General features: G+C 41.2%; 1 protein-coding gene across 1 annotated transcript in view; it reads right to left on the bottom strand.

The window, feature by feature from the left end:
* The window catches only part of AKNAD1 (AKNA domain containing 1), a 67,483-nt gene extending 55,000 nt beyond the window's left edge, over positions 1-12,483 (bottom strand). Inside the window, exons 1-4 of the mRNA XM_075832485.1 lie at positions 11,429-12,483; positions 9,863-9,998; positions 9,510-9,646; positions 295-428 (exon numbers count right to left, since the gene is read on the bottom strand). Of these exons, the coding sequence (XP_075688600.1) occupies positions 295-428; positions 9,510-9,646; positions 9,863-9,998; positions 11,429-12,451 (1,430 nt within the window). The 5' untranslated portion in view covers positions 12,452-12,483. The remainder of the gene's footprint in view (positions 1-294; positions 429-9,509; positions 9,647-9,862; positions 9,999-11,428) is intronic.
* Positions 12,484-15,007: the final 2,524 nt, after the last annotated feature.

The following is a 15,007-nucleotide window of genomic DNA, read 5'->3' as shown; positions in this document are numbered from 1 at the left end:
ATATTACAGAACTATTTGTGCCATAACATTTTCTTTCCTTCTAGACCAAACCTTTTTTCAACCTTTTTTTTCAACATGTAATACTCAAAAAAATGAAACTTTTTACTGAGCTGAATACTGTGGATGGAAGTCAGCAATGAGCACATCGGGGGCCACAGTAGATGGAGCAGCTATGACTGTTTCAGTTTGTATGCCACATACAGTATTCAGAAATATAATTATTTCTTCCATTATCAATAAGTGACACTATGCTGTACAGGAAGCAGAATTTATATCAGTAAACTTAAACCATACCTCTCTGTATCAAACTCTCCAACTCTTTGGCTTCCTGTCCTGTATATTTGAAGCTGCAAGTCACGATGCTTCTCTTTAGTAGTAAGATATTCGCGTTCCAAAGTCTCTAAGCATGATTTAAATTCTTGGAAAACCTACATCAAAATAGAAAAGGTAAAAAAGTCTAAATACAGTTTCAAAATAGTTTTAGTTCAGTGAAATTGTTGTCTGGCCTCTCATTTTCTGTGTTTTAATGGAAATATGCTTATAGAAACTTTTCCCTACTGGCATTGGGGACCAATCTGAAGGAATTGTTCATAAGAACCCCACCGACAATTTTTTAGACAACCAATCCTTTGTTGGTCATTGGTGGTTTGAAAAAGTGTCATGTAAAAAGGCACCTTAAAGAGAATTGGTCACTGCTTTATAAGGACAATCTATAAGATGCTCATGGTATTGTGCTTCATTGTGGGCTATTGCACCATTGAACAGTGACCTAAATTCCAGTTTGGACTGCCATTCATAAGAAAACTTCATGAGAAAACTTTATGATAATTACGGTGCCGCATGGCATGAGTGGCCAAGAAGCATCTCCTGTTGGCAGACATGGCACTTGTGTGTTAAAGAGTCACAGCTGCGACCACATGGCACCTTTCAGCCAATTAGGCTGAGGGGTGCTTTAAAACCCCAAACTAGAATAGGGAGCACCATTTAGTGGGTACAATAGCACTCTGTGAAGTAGTATCTTATAGATCCGGGTTGGGGAACATAAGGCCCGCGGGATTATTTGGTCCAGCCTGGCCTCACTCAGACCGTGCTGCCCCAGCGTCATTCACTACTCGGCTCCTTCAGCGGCGGTTTGAGTGAGGTCGGTGTGTGAGCCGGCCCAAGAGTGGATCAGTCCGGTCACCTGACCTAAGTCAGTGAAGTGAGGTCAGGTGACTGGACGGTGCTGGCCCAAGAGTGGACCAGTCCGGTCACCTGACCTGAGTCAGTGACGTGAGGTCATGTGACCGGACCACTCCCGGGCTGGCACAGTCCAGTCATCTGACCTCACATCAGTGACGTGAGGTCAGGTGACTGGACTGGTACACTCCTGTTACAGCACGCCCTGACCTCACTCTGACCGGCATGCCATTCCCTCCTTGGCTCCATCCGCCTTACTCACTCACATTTAGGAGCAGGATGGACGGAGCCAAGTATGGTGGCGGCGGTCTGAGTGAGGTCAGTGCGTGCCGGCCCAAGGGTGGACCAGTCCGGTCACCTGACCTGAGTCAGTGACGTGAGGTTAGGTGACCGGACTGTTCCACACCCGGGTCAACACAGTCCAGTCACCCGACCTCACTCTGAGTGCCGCTGCCGCCGTATCATTCCCCCCTTTGCTCCGTCCGGCACCCTACTTAAAGTGAGGTCCAAGTGACTTAAAGGTTTTTTTTTATTAAGGACATTCAAGCTTGAGAAAGACCCTCCACTTGTCATGGGTCGAAACGTTGCCATTTTTTTTACTGGATGTTTGACCAATAAAAGAACTTATTGATTGAAACTTGGGAGACGTGTGCTGCTGTTCACCACGCTTTTTCTGAAGATTACATTACGTCAGACTGGGTTTGTCTGATCTTACAGCGTGACACCGCTCCTGATAACGGGATTTGTGCTGCTTCAAATATTGCATTTTTTGGATTATTTCTATATCCACAGGATATGTCATAAATATCTGGGACCCGCACATATCTCTAGAACGGGGCCTCTAAACACTGTTCTCTTTGTGTGGTGCTGAAGCAGGTGAATTCCGCCGATAAAGAAGGAAACCGTGTAGCACGCTGAGCTACGCTGTTTCCATAAATCCCATTGATCTAATTAGTAGTTGCGGAAACAGCGTAAATCGCATGCTGCGCTGCTTCCATAACTGCCATTCCCTACTATGGGAGTTACAGAAACAGCGCAGCTCAGCGAGCTATGCTGTTTTCTTCTTCATGGTCAGAAATCAGCAGGAACACAGAGAGGTAGAACGGGGTTTAGGGGGCCCCGTTTTAGAGATAGGTGCGAGTCCCAGAAGTGGGACCCGCATCTATCTGACATTTCTGACATATCCTGTGGATATGTCATAAATGTCCCTGATGGGAAAACCCATTTAAGTAAGTCAGAACAACTTACTGCTGCGAGTTCTTTTCAAAATTTACCAAAGAGTCGATTGCGCTCCAGACTGACTGACACACCATCATCAATACCGGCTAACATCACACAACTCACCAAAGAGCGGCCGTTCCAGCCATCACATTAGGGGTGAGTTAGTTAAATGTTTGGCGAAATATAGCAGGCAAATTTTTAAGTTGATAATTCTGTACGGCCCGCAAATGATGTTATAAATATCCAAATGGCCCTTGGCAGAAAGAAGGTTCCCCACCCCTGTTATAGATGCTCCCTATTTAAGTTGTCTGTCAGGTGACAGATTCCCTTTAATATTTGTCATTAAAACATGTACTTCTGCAATTCTACACATTAAACATATTGATGGGGCCTCAAATGCGTCCCTTGATTCCACATTCATTCATTAAAGGGGCTTTCCCAGAATCATAAATGATCAACTATGCACAGGAGGAACTTGAATCGAGCGGCTGTCAAGCAAGTGCCCGTCGCTCCATTCACGGAGAGTGACAAAAACAGTACTCGGCTGTTTCTGTAATACCCATAGACTTTGAAAAGAGCGTCAACACGTATGCTTTCCTGCCGATCCATTCAATGTACATCTCAATGCAGTCGAGCAGTAAGGAGGATCTGGGGGTTCGGGACCCCCCGTTCTCAAGATCGGTGGGTGTTGCAGTAGTGAGGGCCCCAGCGTTCAGAAAATCATCACCTATCCACAGGATAACGTTTGATGTGATTTTGGGAAAACCCCCTTAGGGTAGGAACGCACTAAGCGTAAACACTGTGGATTTTACGCAACGTATTTCATTATGGATCACTAGCAGCAGTGCGGGTGAGATTTTTTAACAAATCTCATTCACACTCCGTGGAAAAATTCTGCTGAAATTTTGCCATGTCAATTTATGCTGTGGAATTGCTGCTCTTGTGTTGCGGGTTTTCCCCACTAAACTCACAGGGGAGGTAAAACCCACAACAAAGAGCCATGTGTTGTGACTTTTGCGGCGGAAACGTCGCGATTCCACCACAAAAACCGCAAGTGAAAAAAAACAACACTTTTATTATTTGAAATTAATAAAAAGGTTTATACTTACCCCTGGCTGTAGTCCTAGCGACGCGTTCCTCTCTTCTGAGTGCAGTCCGGCCTCCGGGGTTAACGTTTCATCCCATGTGACTGCTGCAGCTAATGAAAAGCTGCAGCAGTCACAAGGACACGTCGCCATGGCTACGGCCGGGGTAAGTATAAACTTTTTTTTTTTATTGCTTCAGGATTTCCGCAGCGAACATGCCGCACGAAAAACTGCACCACAATTTTGTGCATTTTTTCTAGGAGAATTCCACTGCGGCTACCAGGATACTCTGTTTTACGCAGCCTATCTGCCTAGTGTGTTCCTACACTTAAGGAGTAGAAACACACACATTTATTTTACTCAACTAAAAACAGGTTTTGACTTAAATAATAATAAAATAATTAAAAAAAATAACACAGATCGTCCATATTTTTGGAAGAATACAAATGGAAAGAACACAGACATAAAAACAATAAAGTCCATACACAGATTTAGAACCATGCACACAACACAACTTTTAGAGATGAGAAAATACTACAGTGCCCACATACCAGGGAAGAAAGCAGAGTTGCTCCTCTGGTCTTTATTGTTGGCAGAGCACTCAGAGTACAGGAGAGCTCGTGCCTGATCATTAGGCCTTATTAACGCTGTGTTTTGCACGCGCAAAAGCTCTGTGTGGCATCTGTATATGGTGCGTGGCTGCGTGATTTTCGCGCAGCCGGCATCATTATGACACTCTGTTTTTATGTTTATGAGGTGCTTTTCTATTTTCATTCATTCTTTTTACTACTGTTGCGCGCATCACGCGTGGCACCCGGAAGTGCTTCCGTGTGCCGAGCGCGATTTGCACACACCCATTGACTTTAATGGGTGCGTGCTGCACGAAACATGGGCAAGTATAGGACATGTCGTGAGTTTTACGTAGCGCACATACGCTGCGTGCAAATCACTGACAGTCTGAACAGCCCCATTCACTAACATAGGTCCGTGCAACGCACGTGATTTCATGGACGTATAACACGTTCATGTGAATAAGGCCTTATACTGGGAAAAGCAGCAGGAACACATTAATTTCCATTGAGCTGGGGAACACATATCAGCTACATGAGGCCACATGTGGCCCCTGTCCGCATTATTGTCGTGATTGCAGCAACCATTTTAATATACTACAAAGTTAACTATTCTGCATCTTCAAGCATTTAAATAAATAAAGTAATATGTAAGATGCCTGGAGACCAACAGAAAGCAAACATCACAGCAGAATGTTGGCAGGTATCTGAGTGTTTCATCTATTTATACAAATTAACATCATCTCTATTTGACCTGTAAATGCCAACAACTGACTGCACATAGAAGCCAACAGGAAACATTTAAGAAGAATAAGTTTAACTTTTTCCACAGAGGACATTGCCGAAATTTACGCACAAGAACAAACTACTAAATACAGTATATTCACAAAATAGTGGCCAAAAAGGCGCATAATGATAGTCTTTAAGAAGAAGACATTGCACCAATTACTTTGAAATAAGCAATAAAAGAAATAAATGACAGAGCAAAGCATAAACAGCAAACCGTATATTTGTCACCACATTCTTATAGAATTACTGGAATTCTTTGGTAGCACATTTATAAAATCCAGTATTTCTCCACAATGAGAGGCAATTTTGTTTTTACACTCTGTTATTCTTTATACATTAACCCCTTTACTGATTATCTGTGCTCGAGCAAGAGGAAATTGACAGTGCAGTACATCCCGGGCAGCAAAGAGAGCGGCATGTAGTCAGCTGCAGCTTCTTCCTGCACTGGAAAGTAAAGTTTACTGTTTAAGGCTACATTAACACGACGTGAAAAAAAGGCCGCTAAAAACGGATCAACTGTCAGTATTTCATGGCCGTTTTGCATTAGTGTGTCTCCAAATTTCCCGGCCGTCTGACCATTTTTAACATCCATTTGTCATCTGTTTTTCACGGCCATTAAAAAAAGGATGAATTTCATTTGTCAGGGGTTTTTTTTCCCAAACACTGAAAACGCTACAGTGCCCATTTAGGTCTTGCTGCAATATCCATGTAGATAGTGCCACAATGCCCCTGCAGATCACTGTAGATAGCACCCACATAGTGCCACAGTGCCCACATTGCGCCACAGTGCCCAGTGTAGATAGTGTCACAGTGTCCACTGTAGAGAGTTCCCACATTTAGAGTGCCAGTGCCCAAATATAGTGCCCATGTAGATAGTGCCACACACACACACACCCACTTTAGATAGCAACACACCCCCCTGTAGATAGCGCACAGCACCACACCCCCTTTGGATAGCGCCTCACACCCACCCTGTAGATAGCGCCCCCCTTCCCCATAGCATTACTAGTCTAGGCTTTCTCTAAGAGCGGAATCCCCGACCAAAGCTTTGCAGACGCTCTGGCTGGGGTTTCTCTCAAAACCTTATGAAGGCCAGGATCAGTTTTTAACGACCATCACACGGATGGCTTTCTGAAAAACGGCCATTAAAAACTGATCCATTGACTTTTATGGGGGCCTTCCATTATACTTTTTCTCAGTGTAGGTACCACTCCTGGCTTTGGCTTACAAATACTCAAAGGATATGTACACCTTTTGAAATAGTTTTTTTGTTTTTTTTGTTGTTTTTTTTTAAATAAAAATGTGTTTTGTGCAACTTTCTAAATACTTTTCATTAAAAATTATTGTAACTTTTTGAGATACAGCTGCTTTGTATCCTGTATACAGGGCAGCTGTATCTTCCGCTGAGACCTGAATCTGTCAGAGACACGCAGGACCCACAGGAACTGATCCTGTCAGTTCCGCTGACCTGACGGATTCAGGTCTCAGCGCATGATACAGCTAATCTGTTTAGAAATGACAAAGCAGCTGTATCTCAAAAAGTTAAAATAATTTTTAATATTAAGTATTTAGAAAGTTGCACAAAACACACTGATAGACATTTTTATTTAAAAAAAACAAACAAGTGATTTTAAAGGTGTGCATAGCCTTTAAAGCGTACCTCCCGTTCACTGAAAAAAAGATTATAATGCAGGAGTGTGCACAAGAATCGTTTCTATAAATAGCTTGTATTACCGCTTCAGCTTCTAATGACAACATGAACTGTTTATAATCCGTGCTGTCTGCAGCTCATAACTCTGCAGTAAGAGACAGAGCGTCCTGCTCATCTCCATGGATGATATATGCAGAACAGCCGCCAGCTCTGTAGAATCCTAGTATGTAATAAAGTATGAATCTAGCTTGTTGACAGATACAGTGGCACGCTGCATGATAAATTTGGTGCATTTAGGTAGACATGCTAGTTGGCTTTGTTTATGGCAGTTTTTTGTAGCAAAATTTTGGTGCACCGTGCCACATTTTAAGCCACACCCTTTTTGTTAGGCTACATCCCTTTTTACGATAAGCCACACCCCCTCGTCAAGCATGAGGAAAAAAAATCTAAAATAGTTAATAAATGTGGCGCAATTTGAATAGTAAATCTACCCCAGTGAGGGGTTTTCCGGGAGTTTACATTTTTTTAATGACAGTAGGAAATGTAAAAAATAACTAATATTCACCTGTTAAATAGCCCGCTAGCTCCGGTGATCCCCATCGATCATTGTTTACTTGTCCTGCAGTGATGACGAGCCATTCATTCACATGACTGCTGAAGCGAATCAGTGGTCTCTCTGGCCTTATGGGTCTTGTGCCATACATGCAAGCATGATCACTGAGGCCGGTGATTGGCTGCAGTGGTCACATGGATGAACAGCACGTCATTTCTACAGTACAAGTAAACAAAGACCGACGGGACCACCAGTGTGGGGGTGGGAGATTTAACAGTGAGTATTGGTTATTTTTTTTACTTTGTCACAGTTCCTGCTGTCTCTCTAATTTTTTCAACTTACGGAAAACCACTTTACTTTTCAATGAACACAGAGAAGAGAGACTGAATATAGGCCAATAAGGAAATGAGGGTGTATGCTTTAATACTTCTCTTGCTGTTTGTCTAAAATGTGCCATATGAACTAGATAAATGTCCACCAAATCTGTCAATTTTGGCAAGATCTGTCATCAATGTATGAGAAGAGGGAGTAGGATTTCAACATGCTCACCCCAGAAGATAAGCAGGTCCAGAGATATCTGGCAGTAGCTTATTCCCCCCCCCCCCCCCCCCCCCAATTACTAGAGAGTTTACCTTATATCTATGGTCAGCTTAAAAGGGTATTCCCAAAATCATAAATTATCACCTGTCCATAAGATAGGTGATAATTTTCTGATCGCAGGAGGCCCCACCGCTGGGACCCCCACCGATTGTGAGAACTGGGGTCCCAAAGATTGAATGGACAGTGGTCCAGCATGCGCAATGCTGCTCCATTCAATGTCTATGGAAATGAGGGAAACAGCTGAGTACAGCTCTCACTGGGGGTTCGGGACCCCCGTTCTCACGATCAGTGGGAATCTCAGCGGTGGAACCCCCAGCGATCATAAAATTATCACCTATCCTGTGGACAATGTCCGCCACCACTAACCTAGATCTCTCATCCAAGGACACCATTGCATAGTGGGACCAAAATGCCATCAAATAGGGTCAAATTGTTTCATATGGCAGTTTTTATGTTGAGTACAAGAAAAAGAACATGCCTATAATCCTTGATGGAAGTGATTGTTTAGTAATTACTGCAAAAGTAATGTTGGATAAGGGAAATGAATCTCCCAAGGACAGAATTGTGTTTATAGGCAGACATTAAACTAAATAACTGCAAACCAAAGCACAACCACTGCAAACCAAAGTTTACAAACTTTTACCAGGAGCTGTTCCCTTCTAGACATTGACTTCTTAAAAAGAGTATCAGAAAAGCCTTCCACCTGTGAAAAGAACAATGATATTGTATTTGAATGCTCTATGATAGAGTGATCACAGGTAGGAGAAAAGATGTCTGATAGATGCGGGTCGCACCTCTGGGACCTGCACCTATCTCTAGAACGGGGCCCCCTAAACCCCGTTCTACCTTGCTCAACTCCCGCTGCCTCCCGGCCACTTCCTTGTTAGGTGGTCGGGAGTTACAGAAACATCCGAGATCGCTGAGCTACGCTGTTTCCCTAACTCCCATAAAAGTGATTTTGAGTTATAGAAACAGCCTAGCACGGCGAGTTATGCTGCTTCTGGAACTTGGGAGCTACGGAAACAGCATAGTTTGCCGTGCTACGCTGTTTCCATAATTCCCATTCACTTCTATGGGAGTTACAGAAGCAGCGTAGCTCAGTGAGCAATAGGAGTCGAGCAAGGTAGAACGGAGTTTAGGGGACCTCGTTCTAGAGATAGATGCGGTCCCACCTCTGGGACCTGCACCTATCAGACATTTGTGGCATATCCTGTGGATATGTCATAAATGTCCACTATGGGAAAACCCCTTTAAGGAGGATTCCAATTTCTGTATAACAAAGAATATATTGACCATGAAAAGATGTGGGAAAATATACCCTAATATTCCCTATACTCGACTGACTTAAAGAGGATCTGTCACTAGTTTAGTAATGCCAAATCTCCTAGCTAATCTAATAGGCGCTGTCACACTGATAATGCTAGTGAAAATTGTGTCCCAAAAAGTTTATTATTTTAAAAGTTATGCAAATAAATATGCAAATTAGGCTATACTAGACAAGTGGGTGTCAACACCAGCGATTCTCCTAAGGTGGAGCTATCTTACAGCCTCCGACGCTGTCCTATCAGCATGAAGCTGCTTCACACAGTGTGAGAGACTGAGGCTGGAGGGAAGGGGATCACTTCAAATAGTCATATCTCGGACTGTACTTATCAGCATCATAGCACCTATTAGATTAGTTAGGAGATAGCGAATTAATAAACTAGTGGCAGATGCCATGCCACATGCACGAAAGTTACCTGCAGGACAGGTCATTTTATGTTTCAAATATTTTAAGTTTAACCTGAAATATTTTGACCTGGCAAATCTTAACATCAACATTCTTATGATACCAGACAGAACTTAAAATATTTCATTATTACTTTAAATTTGAGTGTTTGGGCTTGTTCCTTCAGCAGTCCAGTCATCTTTTCTCCCTCTGTTGGTACTTGTTCACACTTAATATTCCGTGGCTCCTCAATGACTGCTTCTTCTGATCCAGATATTGTAAGACCATTTTCTGCGGAGAGAACAGAATAATTCAGTTGTCTGTATACTAATAAAGAAGAGTATATGTTTTTAATACAATATGAACATGTATAGACAATCTCATTTAGATTTTTGCTATGGGGCTTATTTTCCTAGATATGCATCTGGGATTGAAAGAATAATTACTAAACATCTAGATCAATAAATTAGAAATAAACAACTGTAAAAAGAAGCTAAATTATTATACCTTGAAGTCCAAGATAAACGGCTTCAGTTTGGTTCTCAACATGTGAAAGACACTGATATAGACTTGAAGGAAAACATTCTGATGCTTGTAGACACACAGTGTTGGGTTTGCTATTGAAATCCAAATCTACTAAAGCCTTAAAAAAATATAAAAAAAATATTATTTCAATAAATAGAAATATAAGATTTATAAACACAGAAAAAAATTACTTTGACTTGAAATTTGATGGAATCAGGCATCTAAAGATCAAGAGATCTTATGGCCCACAATTATAAAAGTGCAGCTCATAGGCCATCATCACCAAACTTAGGGCTGGTGAAATTCTGACATTTGAGCATTTGACAGGCCGAGAAGGCTCACTAAGGGTATGTGCACACACAAACTCAAAAACGTGTGAAAATACGGAGCTGTTTTTCAGAAGTTTTTTAAGCCACTCGTGTTTTTCGTGACTTTTTTTACGGCCGTTTTTGGAGCTGTTTTCTATAGAGTCTATGAAAAACAGAACACCGTTTTCCCATTGAAATCAATGGGCAGATGTTTGGAGGCAGAAAATAAGCCGTGTGAACATGTCCTAAAGGTACTTTTAGGGTATGTGCACACACACTAATTATGTCCGTAATTGACGGACGTATTTCGGCCGCAAGTACCGGACCGAACACAGTGCAGGGAGCCGGGCTCCTAGCATCATACTTATGTACGATGCTAGGAGTCCCTGCCTCGCTGCAGGACAACTGTCCCGTACTGAAAACATGATTACAGTACGGGACAGTTGTCCTGCAGCGAGGCAGGGACTCCTAGCATCGTACATAAGTATGATGCTAGGAGCCCGGCTCCCTGAACTGTGTTCGGTCCGGTACTTGCGGCCGAAATACGTCCGTCAATTACGGACGTAATTAGTGTGTGTGCACATACCCTAAAAGTACCTTTAGGGCATGTTCACACGGCTTATTTTCTGCCTCCAAACATCTGCCCATTGATTTCAATGGGAAAACGGTGTAATTAGTGTGTGTGCACATACCCTTACACAACTCGTTGATCGGCGCTCGTTTACTACTTTCACAAAGAGCTAGTATGGGGACGAGCGCTCGTTACACCGATCACTCGTTACTCTGATCGCTCGTCCCCATACAGTTCTATAGTGTCGGCACATCTCCCTGTTTACATAGAGAAATGTGCTGCCGACAATGATAAAAGTTTATGCATTTGAAACGATGCAATCAACCGATGAACAAGCGCAGGCTCGTTCATCGGCTACTCGTTGCCCTGTTTATACAGGGCAATTATCAGGAACGAGCGTTCTATGAACGTTTGTTTGCCCGATAATTGGCCAGTGTAAGACAGGTGGAGTGTAATTTACATTTAGCTTCGGGAACATTTAGTGGGTGACAAAAATTGTATCTTTATTGGAAAATTGTATAGACACTAAAGAGATCTATTAAAATTATATGAATTTGGACATGATCATTACATCTTTCTGGTTCTGATGTTATAATACATCCAAATATTCCAGCATCTAGAATCAAACACACTGCTGGGAACAATTCACTATGACTATTGCACACCCACCTGTTCACCACGATGGTCAAAAAATGGTGTATCTTCCTTCATCTGTCCTGGTTGCATGGAATCAAGTATATCTTGAATCAGAAATGATTGTCCTATAAAATTGTTAGTAGTTGCAGCTTTCTTTATTGTATGCACTGGCTTAGCAGCGCCATTATCAGTCTTGGGGATTTTTACTTTCGGAGGCACTTTTGAAAAATCAGGAAGTTTGTAATGAACCTGTCCTTGGCCATATTTCATTTCATATGAAGGTCGTCTTTGCGCTTCATGTGTAGACTGCTTACTTTCTATGTCCACCTCATCAGGTGGAAACTCATCCTCTTCCACATTCTCCTGTATAAGCTCAGATTCGCTTTCTTCATTGTTTCCTTTTGTTGATGTGTCATCTATTTTAGAATTTGATTCATTTATGTTTTTTTGGATACTGTTGTCTTCTTTTCCATACATTTCCAAGTATTCCTCTTTAAAATCGTCTTGTTCTTCATTATAAGGACACTGCTTAAGCCCTGCATCACTTTTTCTGCTGATCGCTGTATCATCACTGCTTTCAACAATGGATACTTCCGGCATAGTCTCATAATCAATAAATTCAGAAGTATTTAGTAGATTGCCTTCAGTAAAGTGCCGTAAAAGAACATCTGGGATTATTGTTGGTATAGTGAATAACTTCTCGCTTTCCTGCTCTGCGTCTTCATCATCCTGAGCTATAAGATTGGAAATAGTCTCAGACAAGCTAAACATGTCGCTACTATGTAAGGAATAAAGAGCTTCATCATTAGTCGTTTCAGATTCTATTACAGGTTGACTTTGCTCAATACTGATCAATGTCTGATGAGAATCAAAAGGGGTGCTGGATTTGTCTACTTTCTCATGCTGTAAACTTGGAACTAGATAGCACTCAAGGATGCCATCATAAGGCAGGTCTTCCTGTTCATCATCCGTGGTGTCACTGGCCAGGTGATCCTGTGAATCTCTGGGCTCATCTGATGGCTTTTGTGAGACACTATCATCTGCAGAATACTCCATGTAGCGCTATTAAACAGGGAGCACTTTTTGTTGTACTCTGAAAAACAAAAAACATCTTAAACATTAAGGCAACTAAAGAAAACTATCCTCTATTATACTCCTATCAGAAGAAGTATTGAAATAAGCTTGTTATTATCCTGCAAACCCTTCAACAGAATGCAGACTGCTATTTAAAGGGATTGCCTGGTTTGGAAAACGCATTTCTAAATTCTGTATACTGTAATTCTGAGTTAATAGTAGTCGGTACCCTTTTGAGGTCTCTCATCTATTAGCTAGAGCAGAAAGCAGCTACAAGGAGCTTATTTTGCTATGGGCCCTGCGTAGAAATGTAACGCTTTCTGCCAAGTTTCCCCACATATTTTGATCACAGAATGTGTAAGCAGCAGGACAACTTGTGATCAGTTTATAGTCAGGGGACCCATCTAACAATTGCTCAAAGAGGAAAAATCAGTTAACAATGTATGTCAAATGTCTGGAAAAGGAAAGCTGAAGAGAATATGACTGTACAGTGGTTTGATTACTGTGAAGAACAGTACAAATTAGTGTGTTTCAAAATGAATTATAATTACTGAAGCCCATTAATAAAACCATTTCAAGTATAATACATTGATACCATTCTAACTGATATTAAAGGGGCATTCTGAATTCAGCAAATTAGTGTTATATGTTTGTATAATACAAAGTTTTAACATTTTCCAACATGCTTTCCGTATTCATTCCGCACGGTTTTCAAGATCTCTTGTTTACTTCCAATGGATAAAATGCTGTCCATGGTCATGTGATGGACAGCTCGTTACAGTATGTGTATAAGAGCTGTGTCTTCTAACGATTCCAGCAACAGTGTGTCCATCACATGACCATGGACAGAATCTTATCCACTATACGTAAACAATGAATTTTCCTACTAAATAACAACAGCAAGCAGAAATGTTGGAAACCCTGAGTAAGTCATACAGAAAGTATATTGGAAAATTTCCTGAAACTGGACAACCCCTTTAATAAAAGAAAATATGAATATGTAAGCTGTCTAGATTTTTACTCAGACCATTTGTATACATTTCAGACATACAAAAAATTTACAAAAGTTACAATGGGCCCCCAAGTGTACTATAAAATAAACATGACTAAAGTGATCTAACCAGTTCTTCGGGGTTAAGAGGTATTTTTCCTTTAAAGTACCTTGTGCAGTGCCTAGATCCATATTCTAAAAGATAAGCGATAAATTTGAAAAACAGATGTGTAAAGATGGCAGTGATCTCTTACCAGTTATACACAGCTCCTCTGTTTCATCTTCTTTCACCTTCTCATTTCTCTAGAGGAGGCATCACATAATGCACACGGCTCTTCTTTGGACAATGTTTGCATCAAGTTACAGGCATTGTAAAACAGGCTGAACTCTCCATCTCATATGGCTTGTTGGAGCCTCGCTGGTTGTAACCATACACCCTGTCATTTAGTATTCTCTTCCTATGTTGTTATTCTACACATTGCCAGGACGCTGTAACACAGCAACCAGAGAAATCCTATATTTAGCAGTAATGTATCAAGGGGGCAGGAAATTCACTGCTTTTGCAAAATTTATATATAAAAGGGTCGCACATTATACACTTAGATCCTTAATTCTGTTGCTCATGTGAGATAAAATATTCTTACATGCATGTGCAAAAAACAAACTTGGGTTATTTACATATTAAAGTGCAATGTGCTGCTAATGGGGCGTAATTTACACTCTGCGGTGCACATAAAAGGGTTCAAATGAAAGAAAAGTCTGTATCACATTTTTTATTGTCGGCATGTGTGATAAGCCTGTTTGCTAACACTTGTAGTCTGATAACGATAATCTTGTTATAAATGAAAGGCTTGTACTGGTGCCAACTAGAATTGTACTCCTAATATTATTATTATTATCCTCGTGGTTGTTATTATTATTATTATTATTATTATTATTATTGTTATAGTACTTCTTTATGTCAGAATTGTTAAATATTCCCATGGAAATAATCAAACAAAAAAAATAAAAAAATACACATATCATTACCAGTATGTACTAACTTCTTAGAATAATAAATTGCATTGTAGCTTTAACTAGAGCATTAGGATAGTTCTCCACAGGAACACAGGTTCGTTGGCTAGTTCTGGTAAAATTGCGTCATTACCTCCACTCGCAAATTGACCTTTTCCCTATAAAAGAGTCAGAATTCTTGTGATTGTTGTGTGTCTTTTCTCCTCACAGCTAAACATTGGGGTCGCATGCTCCTCAATTTTTACAGCGACTCACGGTTATTCAAGTGTTGCCTTGGATATCTATCCTTATACCCTACTAAAAGGGTTGAATTATAGTTCATATAGTCATTTTGGACTAAGGTGCAGAGTAGACTCCACCACGTTTGGGGCATACAACAAAAAAATGCAACTGGGAAAAAAGAAAACTGTATACCAACTGTATACTTTTTTGAGAGATCCAGCAAAACAAGCTATATGTAATGGCAGGGGGTAGGGAGACGGACAAGTGAGCCCTAATCTACCCACCACTCTGTCCCTGCCTACTTGCAACGA

The sequence above is a fragment of the Rhinoderma darwinii genome, chromosome 7 (assembly GCF_050947455.1).
Source record: "Rhinoderma darwinii isolate aRhiDar2 chromosome 7, aRhiDar2.hap1, whole genome shotgun sequence".
NCBI classification, from domain to species: domain Eukaryota; kingdom Metazoa; phylum Chordata; class Amphibia; order Anura; family Rhinodermatidae; genus Rhinoderma; species Rhinoderma darwinii.
The sequence above is the reverse complement of the archived record's forward strand: the minus strand, read 5'-3'. Positions and strand labels throughout refer to the sequence as shown.